This window comes from Halichoerus grypus, chromosome 8, assembly GCF_964656455.1.
Source record: "Halichoerus grypus chromosome 8, mHalGry1.hap1.1, whole genome shotgun sequence".
Taxonomy (NCBI): domain Eukaryota; kingdom Metazoa; phylum Chordata; class Mammalia; order Carnivora; family Phocidae; genus Halichoerus; species Halichoerus grypus.
In genome coordinates, this window is record NC_135719.1 from 140,484,283 (window position 1) to 140,497,570 (window position 13,288).

The following is a 13,288-nucleotide window of genomic DNA, read 5'->3' on the forward strand; positions in this document are numbered from 1 at the left end:
TTAGGAAATTGTCATTTATTTGAGAAACAAAACACAGCTGCTCTTAACTTTTAGAACCATGAATATTCAAGCTTCTGTATTTATTAAACAGATAAGTATACTTTCATTCTACAGAGAGGACCCAGAGAAGCAGGATCACAAGGGTCATTAACAATTCGTAAGAACAGAGGCCCAGAGCATTTTGCCACCTGTCCCTTGAGGCCTCCTAAAAGGCTTCCTTTCACAATTCTCCTTTTCAGTGCCTGCTTTTCTTTGATCATCAGCCAGCCCTCAGGTTCGCCCATCATTGAACATTAGTGATAACACACGGTAGGCTTCTTGTACTTGTCACCTAAAACCCTAGAGCTCCCCCAAGTCTCTAGGACAGTAAGAGTTCTTTTCCCTGAAGTCAGGCGATTAGCCAGAAGGCCCACCTCACTGAGAAAGGATAATCTGTGATGAAGAGTGGACCCATTAGAAACCAAAGTACCACCTGGAATTTGTCACAGACATAACCCTACTGGCCGGTGTCCCAACTTCTAGTCCTTAACTCCAAACGTCAAAGGCATCGATCGCTGCTAAAGAAGACACGTTTCACGACGTAAAGACAGGCGGTCATCAGGGCGAGCGCTTAGGTGGTGTGACCTGCTTTCTCTGTCGCTATCTATCTATCTAAACAGCATCGGGCTCTATGGCTTATTTTTTAAAAACAGCATCACTGAAACGAAAGGAGCAAACCACATAATTCCACTTAACGTGTGCAATTCGGTGGCTTTTTGCGTATTCAGAGTTGTGCAAGCATCGCCACAATCTGGTTCAGAACACTTTCAATCACCGCCGAAGATCTGCATGGCCCTCAGCAATCACTGCTTCCCCGTTTCCCACTCTCACCACTGCCTGGTGCCCCTCAGCTACTCTCCGTCTCTACGGACTGGCTTATTCCAGACATTAGCTGTAAACGGGATCCTAGAATGCGTGGTCTCCGGTGACTGGTGACTTGGCTCAATGTCCTAATAGGCATCAGCGCTTCGTTCCTTGTATTTCTCTAGGATACTCCACTGCACGGATGTAGCTCGTGTTACTGACACATCTTTAGCCCCTTGTGAGTCCGTCCCCGTGTGGGGCACTGGGCCAAGGGAAACAGTCAGCCAGGCAGCCTCTGCCCCCCAAGAGCTGAGACACCCCCCACCCCGACCCGGGAAAGGCAGACCCTGACACTAGCCATGACGGATGCAAAACAACGCAGACACACGGGGGAGAGGACTTTCCATGGTGGGGGGACAGAAGGAAGCTGAAGAAGGTTCAAGGGCGAGTGGCACTTCAGACACATCCTGAGAATCTATCCCATGAAGGGAAAGGCACTCTGAGGGCGAGAGGACCAGCAGGTCGCAAAGGCACAGGAGGGTGAACAGTCCAGGAGCAGAGGAGCAAGAAGCAGGGGTGGGGGGCGGGGGGACTGCCGTGGGCAGGAGCATCAGGTGCCAGGTCAGGGGCCTGAAGTTAATGCTCAGGTTCAGCGATAAATCTTTATTTATTTATTTTTTAAGCCCTGCCCATTGTTGATAAATAAGATACAAAAACAATCATAGTATTTCTTAAAAATAGTTCTCCATTTGGGGCTTCCGTCCCTCCCTCTTCGATAAAGGTTCCAGCTTCCAATTCCTCAGAACCCCTCACTGTCTGCGGAAGTCCCTCGTCAACTTCCTGCTCCTGGAAAACGAATGAGCCCAAAAACCTCCTCAAAAAGCAAATATTACCTTTCTCAACACTGAGCTTTACCCAGGCCAATGTGTAGTTTTATTGGAGTGGCACACAGGACCTGCAGGAGGCTGGGGGAGGAGGGAAGGGCCCTGGAGGGTGGGAGGCCCGGGGGTGGCCCGACCGCATCCCCCGGCAGCGCCCGGAGCCCCTGGGGGAGGCCCCCGCCGGCTCCCCATCTTGCGACTGGGATGAGCACACATTGTGAGGGACAGTGTTCACACGTGGCAAAGCATCAGGAGGCGTGTTTCAGTAGTACTGAAGGCAAACCTGGTCCATGGCCAACCGTATTCTGTAAGAAGCAGGAACAAGAAGTTGGTGAACCGCATCCCGTCTGAAGAAATGACCCCAAACCTAATCCAACCCGGAACAGGTGGTCGTTGAGGGCAGACCCGCCCGACGGGGATCACGGAGGCTGCGTCCAGTCTGAATTCCTCCACCGCGAGAGGGAGCCGCTGGTGGGAGGAACGCTGTCCAGGGGCAGAAAGGGCTAGAAATGCCGCTCCCGCCCGCCTGCAAAAGGACCCTGGGCCCGCAGGCCGCGTGCGCGTTTACCTGTCAATCGGATAAGGCTGCTCACAAAGGTTGACCAGCACGTACAAGTGTCTCAGAGCGTGCTCGTACTAGGGGCGAACGAACCAGAAGGACACAGTCAGACAACATCTCACCACACCAACCACTCTTGACTCGGGAATATCCTACTTTCGTGGTTACGGGGGTAAAGCACCTTGACCTGTGGTTCTTGACTTTCTTTGGCTCAGGGACTCCCCCTCCCTACCTTTCAGTAACCTGGTGAGATTTACGGGCTCCCTCCCGTGAAAAAGGCCCCTCCGCCTGGGGGCTGGCAAGCCTCCTAGAGCGTGTGGCTGCCAGCTCAGGCCTCCTGACTGAGGGCCCACCATGACCCTGCTCCCCTCTCTTACCTAGGACTCCCCCCCACCTTGCCCACCTGGCTTTTGGCTCTGGGAACCCCATGCTGGGAGGGACACAGGGAGGAGAGAGGATGGGAAGTGGATGCCAAGCCAGATGGCCCCAGGCAAAGACTGAGAGAACCCAGAATGTTTATCCTGCAAACCCTCCAGGGGAATATGAGAACTCTCAGGGGGAAGAAGGAAGAGATCCACTTTGTGTGATTCCAGAGGGCTAAAGAGTTAACACCGGAAGACAAAGCATTGATTAAATATGGGGGACATTTTTTATTTTCACCTAAGAAAAGCATTTTCCTTACAAAGTTAAATAAAAGAAAAAATACAATCGAGAACTTCCAAATATTGGAGAGCCACCTCCAAAGTGCCCGGTACCCCATCTTTGGAAGTACTCAAGCACGACCAGGTGTGCACACCACGGCCCGATAGAGCTTTCTACGGTGATGGAAATGTTCTATCAAATTCTCCAATTTGGTAGCCGATGGCCACGTGTGGCTACTGAACACCTGAAATGTGGATTCAAGCAGCCCTTCGAGGCGAGTAACTACAGTACGGAAGAGCACAGCTCTAAAGCAGAAGCTGGTGAACTTCTTCTGAGAAGGGCCAGACAGGAAATATTTTTGGCTCTGCGGGCTGCATGCACTACTCGATTCTGCTAGAGTGGGAAAGCGGCCATAGAAACTATGCCACAATTAGAGCATGGCTGGGTTCCGATGAAACGATTTCTAAAAACAGGCTGTGGGCAGGATCGGGCCTGGGGGCCAGTCTGCTGACCCCTTCCCTAGAAGGCTCCCGGCATCACATGGTGCTCACCACAGACACCGTCCGACCTGACTTTCTACCAGGGCCTGACTTCAACAGTAAATCCTGGGGAGGGGTCAGAAGAGACCGGGGTGAGGGATGGCATGTGGCAGGGGAGTTGAGTCATGACCGGTAACTCCTACCCACCGGACAACTGAGTGTGTCTGGGGCCAGGATTCATGGTCCGTGAGTCTGGCTGACCCTCCTCCTCTTGTCCCCATCAAAGGCCTCTGAATGAGTGCGCTGTTTTCTGAGCCTAATGGAACCTTCTACGAGGCCGGGCACGTGTGATTTCCAGCGGGCGATATTAATTTAGCTCTGAGGGTTTAAGACGCAGGGAAGGGCTCCGTGGGCCCGGGGAAGGCGGCGTGCGGAGGCCAGTGGCCCCGGGCCCCGGCCTTACCGTGGAGGAGTGCCAGTTGAAGCAGCGTGAGCGGAAGTGCGACACGGCTGCCTGGTAGCAGGCGTGCGCGCTGAGCTCGGCTCTCCTGGACAGGAGCCCCTCGGCCTCGGCATCCGAGCTCGCGAGCAAGGAGACCATCTTCTGCACGGACTTCTGGATGACGTGCCTCGCCTGTGGAGACGCACATCTTCTCAAAATATACCTTATTTCAGGCAGTCTCTCTCGGAACCCTGGATCAGTCAGAAGCTCGTTCAAAGTGATCTCTTCATGGGCTTCTAACCCAGTGTGTTAAAACAGATGCCAACAGGGGCACCTGGGCGGCTCAGTCGTTAAGCATCTGCCTTCGGCTCAGGTCATGGTCCCAGGGTCCTGGGATCGAGCCCCCGCGTCGGGCTCCTTGCTCGGCAGGGAGCCTGCTTCTCCCTCTGCCTCTGTCCCTCCCCCTGCTCGTGCTCGCTTGCTTGTTCACTCTCTCAAATAAATAAAATCTTTCAAAATATAAAATAAAATAAAATAAAATAGATGCCAACAGAGGCATCCTGCAGGAGGCAAGAGAGGTGCGGGAGAGACTTCTCTAACAGCCAGAAACCTTTAGAAATAGCCTGCCTTTTCGGGGTCTTCTGACACGGTGGAAACATTTAAATCTAACCACCTGAAGAGCAGCCCTGGCCGACTCTGAGAACAGGGGTGGGTGTAGAAATTGTGCCCCAAAGTAGATAGCTGTCCCCTGACTGGTGCTGTGTGTTCACGGGCACCTTTGCCTATCTATTCCAGAAACCACCAGAAAGAGGGGCACAGAGGGGGGCATCGTTTCCTTCTCAAACGATGAGTGAAAAAATACCCCACTACAAAATGGGTTCACTATTGTTATTTCTAAATCAGTTAATATTTTTAAAATCTCACTGTCATTTCTAATGCAGCACATTTCACCACAACGCCACATAAACAAAAGTGCTTTGGAATCAAAATTTTAGTAGGAATATGAAGAGGTCCCCGACTAACAGACTCACAAGTATGAGGACCTCTGTATTACACTAAGACCAGCAAAAAATATAATACCAGACGTGGGGCACCAACTGCCAGGATTATTAGAGACAGGAATTTAAACCGGATCACAGAGATGTGTTATCTTTCCTAGCAAACGCAGCCAAATGCTCCCGAAAGCCCGAGTGCTGTGCTGGTGAGGCTGACGAGTCACCACAGAGCGGGCTCCGCTGGAGGAGACCACCTCCGCCCGGCAGCCCACCGACTGCAAGCTCTCCGGGTGCTTCTAGACGCACAGCAAGAACTGGAAACGAGACTCTGCCAGTTCTAAACAATCGGATGAGCTACTGAAAACAAACTCAGTAATCGTAAAAGATCGCTCAAACATTTTAAGGAAGAATTTTAGGCTATGACTATGATTTCCTAAGGCCACAGAAACTTTGTGCGTTGCATTTTTTTTTTTTAAACCATGATTAGCTAATAACTCACCAAGCGGCAATATTAAAATGTTTTCTAAGCAACCGGGTATGAAAGAGGGCAACGCCCACATGCCACGACTTGCTGGCAGGATACAGGCGAGAGACGGCCCCCAGTCCTCTGCTGCCTGCTACCAGAGGCCAAGGTCAGCTGACTAATGGAGAACGAAGAGAGCCACTGCTCTGCTCACTGCTTCTCTGTTACACGGAGCACAAAGGCTAGTCCCCTTTCCCACAGACTCCCACGTGGCAGGAAGAGGGGTGGCCCCGGAGTGCTGTCACCTAGCTCCGAGCGGCGCTGGGTAACCGTCAGCAGGCAGAGACCAGGGCCACGCACGCAGCCCGGTGAGGCTGGGGGCCGTCGTGGGAAACGGTTCCTTGGACCGCTACTTACGTCCAGATGCCTGTGGATCTGCTCCACCAGATTCCTGGACTCCTGCAGATCATTGGTGCTCATCAGCTTCCTTTTCAGGATGGCGAGGGGCACCTCAGGGCTTGGGGTGAGGTCAAGGTGTTTGACCGGAGGCAGGGAGATAGGAGAGCTGGCCTTGTGTTTCATACCCTGAAACTGCATCACTTTCATGGTGGAGATGGACTGAGGAGAGAAGGAGAGAGCCAGACTGAGCGGCAGACGCGCCAAATGTGTCCTGGGTCCTGCCTCTCCGTGCGAGGCTCACAGTGCACACCACGTGGTTTCAGGACCACCGAAGGGCCACTGGCGCAGCCTGGAAACACGCACCTGGCCCTCAGTAGAGGGCAAGAAAACACATCCAAGCACCTGAAATCCACCAACGATGAATTCTGAAAATACCTGGCTTCCTTTGCAGGAGAACCACTAATTCTGTCACCTCTGGAAGGCAATCACCGCTCCCCGGTCACGCAGAGCTTGGACCAGGGTTGTTTCAGCCAGGGGCGACTCTGGGTCGTGCTGCCCTACCCGTGCTCACCTGCCGGGCCCCAGCGCCTGGGAGCAGGAAGGTGCAAAGCACAGGTTAGAGTTGCGGTCAGGGTCCACTGAGCGGGACAGAGCTAAAGCCACAGTGGGGACGGCTGATGGTCAGGGCCAACAGGCACGTCAGCCAGGCTTTGTCTGCCCGCGCTGGTCACTCCAGACTGGACCCCAATCAGAGGGAAAGAAATGCTACAAGCGATCCTGTTCTTAAACCACGCAGCAATTGGGGCACCTGGGTGGCTCAGTCCGTTGAGCGTCTGCCTTCGGCTCAGGTCATTATTCCCCGAGTCCTGGCATCAAGCCCCGCATTGGACTCCCAGCTCAGCGGGGAGTCTGCTTCTCCCTCGGACCCTCCCCCCTCTTGTGCTCCCTCTCTCTCTCAAATAAATAAAATCTAAAAAAAAAATAAATGAACCAACCAACAATAATCTAAAAAGTTCTAAAACAAAAAATGAAATACACACAAATATAGAGCAACACGTAATGTTTGGAAAAGATCCATCATAGCCCGTCAACCAAGACCAGGAACAGCCAGTGCGGAAGAAATCACAAGGCGCACAGGAAGCCCAGGGCAAAGAGCTGCGGCCAGGTGCTCTCTCCCGCTTCAGTTCCACCCCCCCACCCGCCCCCAGGCAGCCAGGGCCGTGCCACCTCTGATCCTGCCTCCTCTGAGTCACCTTTCCCTCGCCTTCTCTCTGCTCCCTGCTCCCCCACCACCACTCAGAGGCCTGGCCAGGCCCGTGGCATCCTGAGGGCACGTCTCATGGCCTGTGCCTGCCCTGCTGGCTCCCAGGCTCCAGTCCACACTCTGCCCTTGAGGAGCTGGAGGGTTGACTGGCTCACAAGGGTCTTCTAGAAGGACAATGCTTGCATCCAAGGAACAGATCTCAGCTGCTGAGAGCTCAGATGGTGGCAGGCCACCTGGGGAATGGCGTTTGGTCACATGGACAGGTGCACAAACCACCTCCTCTGCACATCGCAAGGGTTAGCCCCTGCCCCCCATGGTGACACATGGGGCCTAAGCCTTCAGCAGCCACCTGCTGTGACCTCTGTCCAAACAGCCCTGATAAACTTACCCATTTAACCACCTAGGTCCCTTCTGAACAGAGTTGGGGGGTGGGGTGAAGTCCCTAAATTCTAGCCCAAAGGTAAAGGTAACCCATGTGCCAGGCCTGCTCAGGGTTTCCGATGCACGACCTTCTTTAATTGCATGCTAAAGCTCTGACCAAGGAGGAAATGGAGATTTGGAGAGCAGCTTGTCCCAAACCTCACAACTGTGCGAGAGTGAAGCTGGCAAGGTCTGATTCCAGAGCCCGGGCATGATGCCCAGGATGCAGAGCCCCCCCGCCTCTCTTCACCGAGAGACGCACGCTCCCAGGGAGTCGGCCTGAGGCTCCGCCATCAGCGGGAGCGGGGGGCTGCCCTCCTCACCTTGTTCCCGTACTGCATGACGTGGCTGGTGTTGGTGTGCGACTTCACCAGCTGGTACTGCTTGTGGAGGGTCTCTTTGGTCAAATCCTCCTGCAGAGAGGAAAACATGGAAGTCCTCTGACCATCAGAGCCGACGGCTGGGCCTCAGCAGTGCAGCCGGACCCCTGAGGGCTCACCACGTCTGAGTCCTCCATCCAGTTGACGCTGTACCAGTCCCCCAGGTACGTGGATCTCTTCTCGTCATAGTAACAGGCGTAGGATGACTCCGTTGGGTTGGCAGCGGTGGTCGCATAAACTAGTAGGGATTCAAGACACCTCGCCATCACACTCTGTTCCCCACTGTGGGTGGGTCCCACCAGCAGCGTGAGCCTTTCCCTCTTCCCTAGTGCCATCAAAGCTACCAGCACGGGGAGGGCACGAGGGCACAACTGTACCCAGCCCTGTGAATTTGGTTACAGTAACTGTCTAAAATTAAACGTGCAGAAAGAGAAGCTGGTTGATAGACACTTTCTGCAGTAGTACGCAAGCACACACGCTCAGCAGGGTGCCAAGCTATTTCAGAATAACACCGAGAGATTTTAACAGCTCTGGAAACTCGAAGAACATGTACCTAATTTCATTTCCAGAGAAAGTTACCATCACAAGGGTTAGCCCTGCCCCTGCCCCCCCAGTTCGTGTACTGAATGAACACTTTGAACATACATAATAGCTACCACTTACTATCTAACTACTATGGGCTCCGAATCGTGCTGAGCAAATGTTAGCACTTAAAATGCACCACTCCCCACAGACAGGCACTGTCTTTAGCCCCATTATACAGATGGGGATAACTGAGGGTCCAAGAGGGTATTGCCCATGATCGGACAGCCAGCAAGCAATGCATCGCAAAGGACCAAAGCTGGTCCAAAGACCACGTGACCTTGGACTTAAGTAGCTTCACCAAAACCTGGAAGAGGGCCATGCGGCTCCCATCAGATTCTTTACTCCTGGACCACTAATATTGAAAAGAAGTCCAGAGCTGCCCACAGATAAGCCCTCTCCCCCACTTTTGTGCACCAGGCTGCCCTATGCCCCTACTTATATAGACCACTTGGTTCTTCCCGTTGGCAGAATCGGAGAATGACCAACTGCGCCGCCAAGCAACCTGCTCACCCAGCCTGGCTCAGAGGCCAGTGCTCCCACCACCTACCGTTGATGTCGGCGGGCAGGTGCCTCATCATGGACCCAGACTCACAGGCTTCAATGTAGAAGACCATCTGTGAGGCAAACGAGACAGGCGACCTCACACCCTGGCCCGGCACAGACCACACAGGGATGTCAGTCTGGCTCTGGCCACTCTCCTCACCCATTCTTAAGGATCTTTTACTCTTGCTTCTGGGAGAGATCTCTGCTGGGAAGGCTACAGAAGCTGCTGTCATACAAACCAGAAGGACTCCAATCTATTCATCACTAACAGACTAAAATGATCTATCAGTTGACATGATGCAGGGCAAATGGTGCCACAGATAATGCTAAGGAGAGCTCCTCCGCCGTCCAACACAAGGAGACAGTGCGGCAGGCCAATCTGCACATTTCTATCCCGGACGTGCTCAGGCCATTCAGTTTGTATAAAGGCTGCCAAGGCGGGGGGTGGGGGGTTGGGGGGTGGGGGGGGTAAGGGCCAAAGTGAAATAAGATGGTGGTATTTTCCTCCCAATGGCTCCCAAACTGGAGTCAATGCTAAGAACAGTGGTCTTCAAACTGTGGTCCCTAGATCATTAGCGTCGGTGTCAACTCAGAAAGGCAAATTCTCAAGCCTCTCCCCAGGCCTCTGAGTCAGACTCTGGAGGTGGGGTCCACACCCTGTTTTAACAAGAGCTCTAGTGATTCTGAGCTAACTAATAGCTAATGCCCTAGAATCACTAAAGGTGAAACCTGGAAAACCAGCGGGCAAGACTGATCACAAGGACACTCTCCAGAAACAGCCATTTGGAGTTGGGGGTGGTCATGGGGTGGTAGGCTCTGCGTCTCCCACCTTCCTCACACTCCTCCCTGCCAGGCTACCCCAAGTGCTGACGTTACCTTTTGGTACATCTTGTGTTCATACATGTAACGGATGGTCTCATTCAGGTCCTTCACGTGAAGCTGTGAGGGAAGAATATTGACATTTGGACCAACATATCAAGAGAAACCATTTGCTAGATAACACGCTAATAAAGCCCTAATGCTGCTTTGTAAATTCTTAGTTATCGGCCCTTAGAAAGAATCACGGTAACCAGCAGCATTATCCCAAAGCGGCGCCTCATGTGTTTTATTCAAATATTTAAAAGGGGGAAGAGAATGAACCTTCTCATTCATTACTTTGTCTGGAGTATTCAGAGGCCGTGTTCTATTACTGCGTCTAGTGCCACGTACCCAAGTCTGGAGACAGTTTACTGAGGCTGGGATATGAAGAGAAATGTAGGCAAAACCTGAGATGCTTCTGGATAGATTTCAAGCTGCTAAGCGTGGCCCCTATACTCGCCTGCCACACACAGAAACCAACCCTGGTAGAACATTAGAAATACACATCACAGGCTGAATGTCAACACCAAGCTTTTGTTTGCCACTCTCCTACTTTGTCCTCACAATGTTAAGAAAAATGGGCGCCTGGGTGGCGCAGTTGGTTAAGCATCTGCCTTTGGCTTGGGTCGTGATCCCAGGGTCCTGGGATCGAGTCCCGCATCGGGCTCCCTGCAAGGGAGCTGGGAGCTTGCTTCTCCCTCTGCCTCTGCCTGCCACTCCCCCTGCTTGTGCTTGTGCTCTCTCTCTCTGTCAAATACATAAATAATGTTAAAAAAACAAAAAAACACAAAAAACAATGGGAAGGAAAACTCACATCGTCATTCGGAAACACCAGGATACCAGTAGCTCCGTGATCGGTGAAGTAAACGAACACGTGATCCCGGGGGCCGCTGCCGAGAGAGGGTGACAGGCAAGGGGAGTCAAAGTTGACCAGTTCCTATCCCCATTTCCATTTCTCTGAAAAGCTGCTGGAAGAAGAGGCTCGAGGACGACAGTCTCCCAACCAGACACAAAGAGGAACACAGGACCTGCTGTCAGCCTTTGCTCCCCGCTCCCGCTGAGGGTTACCCTGAGCCACGAGGCACACTGAGAGCTTCAAAACTATGAACTATGGCCAGGGAGGAGGGGACATCTGCTGGGCAGCTGGTCATATGGACCGGGTGTGATGCAAATAGTGGGGTCCTCTGGTAGTCAGGCCTCACGTCGGCAGCCACCCTCTCCAACCAGATCTGCCCCAAATGAGGAAGGAAGCCAGGACACACAGAGGACCATAGTCCTTCAGCTCAGACTTCTTCCCTGCCGGGCCCCTCAGCCTGCACACCGTCGGCCCACCGTCTGCCCCGCCCACCTGCCCACACGCCTCCTCACGCCTGCCCCTGCCCTCTAGCCGCAGAGGAACGGCGCCACTTGCCAAGCACCTGAGACGGTCTGCAGTGTCGCTAACCCACATCGCTAACCCACGGCCAGCGGCAAGCAGTGGGCTGGTTTTCCCCAGCCCGAAGGTTAGCGCTGTGCGTGTGAATGCGCGCCTCTCCCCACCGGGCTGACGTCGAACACGGCAACCTGACCGGCTCCAGCCTGACCGGCTGCGGGGCTCCGTGCCTGTCTCGGTGCAGCCCGCCGGCGGTGGAACATACCAGCACGAGGATCCGTGGACAGCAAAAGAGCAGTGGGTTTAAGTGACAGGGAACATTTCATTAACAATAATGAGGGACCCTGGCTCCTCGGGTGAGTTCGGGACAGAAACGGGCTCCCCAAAATAGCCACCAGCTCTGCGCAGCCCGTCTGAAGTCAGGACGAAGCTCCCGGCTCTGTCACTTCTCAGCAGGAAACAGGCCAAGAGTAAAGAGCACCACCTGTTTCGGGTGCCAAGTCATTCAGGAAAGTGTGAGAGCCATAAAACTGCCATTACCTCTTCAAGACCTTTCCAGATCCTTTGCCCTTCACCGCTTCCTCATCGCCTCTCAACACGGCAAGGAAGTTTTGTGGCGTGACATCCTACAAAGAATTGGAAGTCAAAATCAGACGCAGCTGTGGTTCCAAATCCGAGCATTTGCGGAGTCCGTAGCAGAACTGGGCCAGCGGTCCACACGTCTTCAAGGCTCCAGGTTTAACAGCAAAGACTTTGGAACCAAGTAAGACCCAAAGCAAGGCCAGTGTTTCTGGGGCCTGTGCATGACCCCTTGTCAAATATTGTCTTGCCTTTGGCTGATGGCAACTAGCAAGCCTGCCATTCCTTTCTGACCATTACGAAGTCCATGTGGGGAAACCCAAGGGCGCTGGAAGGTAGGGACAAACAGCAGAGGAAGAGCGAAGCCCCACAGAGGCACAGCAGAGAGGGAGGAGAAGCATCAGCCCTGGGCCTCCCTTTGCGTTCAATATGCTGCCTACAAGGTCAAATCCCAAGGACACTTGATGTCCTTAAAGATTAAAGATAACATTGGAGGCACCTGGGTGGCTCAGTCATTAAGCGTCTGCCTTTGGCTCAGATCATGATCTCAGGGTCCTGGGATCGAGTCCCGCGTCAGGCTCCTTGCTCAGCGGGGAGCCTGCTTCTCCCTCTCCCTCTGCCACTCCCCCTGCTTATGCTCTCTCTCCCTGTCAAATAAATAAAATCTTAAAAAAAAAAGATAACACTGATGTCTGATCATTTAAAAAAAGCAAAACAGAAAAGTATGGGGGGGGGGAATCACCAAAAATTCTACCACCTAAGATTCCAGACATTTCCTTGTCTCACTATATAAAAATAATTTCATAAAAATTGGATCATCGGGGCGCCTGGGTGGCTCAGTTGGTTGAGCGACTGCCTTCGGCTCGGGTCATGATCCTGGAGTCCCGGGATCGAGTCCCACATCGGGCTCCCTGCTCGGTAGGGAGTCTGCTTCTCCCTCTGACCCTCTCATGCTCTCTCTATCTCATTCTCTCTCTCAAATAAATAAATAAAATCTTTAAAAAAAAAAAAAAAATTTGGATCATCGATATTACACGTATGATGTGTTCAATTTAAGTGTACTTGAATTTAAAAGAAACTGAAAGAATTGCTGAATTTCAGATAAATGCTTCTTTACCACCAGGAATATTAGTTCCTACACGACCTCTCTGAAATCAGGAAAGAGACTATGGTGTAAACCACAAGGCAGCATCATTACAGGGTTTTTAAAAAATGTGTTAATTGATACAGCTTGAATCGACTGGGAGGGATATAATTTGGAAGTGATAAACAATAATAACAATTAATGAAAAACGATCTCGGCGAAATCCAGGGATGCTCTGCACCAGGGCCAGTGCTAAGAAAATTGATTTTCAAAAAAAAGCACAGATCTATAATTGGATTAGCACCAAGACCTCAAGAAAATCGGGTTTTACTGAAGGAAATCTATTATCAGGCTTAACATGTAAGAAGACTAGACACTAAAAATCAGTAGACTACAACTTATTTCTAACTTTTTTCCCCGTTTTTTTCCCTTGGCTTTCTTACAAAACTCTCAGAAATTACTCCTCAGGCACAAATCTTACTAGAAACATGAAGCAATGA

The 13,288-nt window shown here is 52.3% G+C and overlaps 1 protein-coding gene across 2 annotated transcripts in view; it reads right to left on the reverse strand.

Annotated features, from left to right (window-relative positions):
* The window catches only part of LGMN (legumain), a 33,952-nt gene continuing 20,664 nt past the window's right edge, over nt 1–13,288 (reverse strand). For both annotated transcript variants that reach the window (XM_036071570.2, XM_036071571.2), the window contains exons 5-14: nt 11,666–11,751; nt 10,568–10,643; nt 9,772–9,834; nt 8,900–8,966; nt 7,887–8,005; nt 7,711–7,800; nt 5,722–5,922; nt 3,868–4,038; nt 2,293–2,360; nt 1–2,029 (exon numbers count right to left, since the gene is read on the reverse strand). In XM_036071570.2, the coding sequence (XP_035927463.1) occupies nt 1,987–2,029; nt 2,293–2,360; nt 3,868–4,038; nt 5,722–5,922; nt 7,711–7,800; nt 7,887–8,005; nt 8,900–8,966; nt 9,772–9,834; nt 10,568–10,643; nt 11,666–11,751 (984 nt within the window). In that variant the 3' untranslated portion in view covers nt 1–1,986. The remainder of the gene's footprint in view (nt 2,030–2,292; nt 2,361–3,867; nt 4,039–5,721; nt 5,923–7,710; nt 7,801–7,886; nt 8,006–8,899; nt 8,967–9,771; nt 9,835–10,567; nt 10,644–11,665; nt 11,752–13,288) is intronic.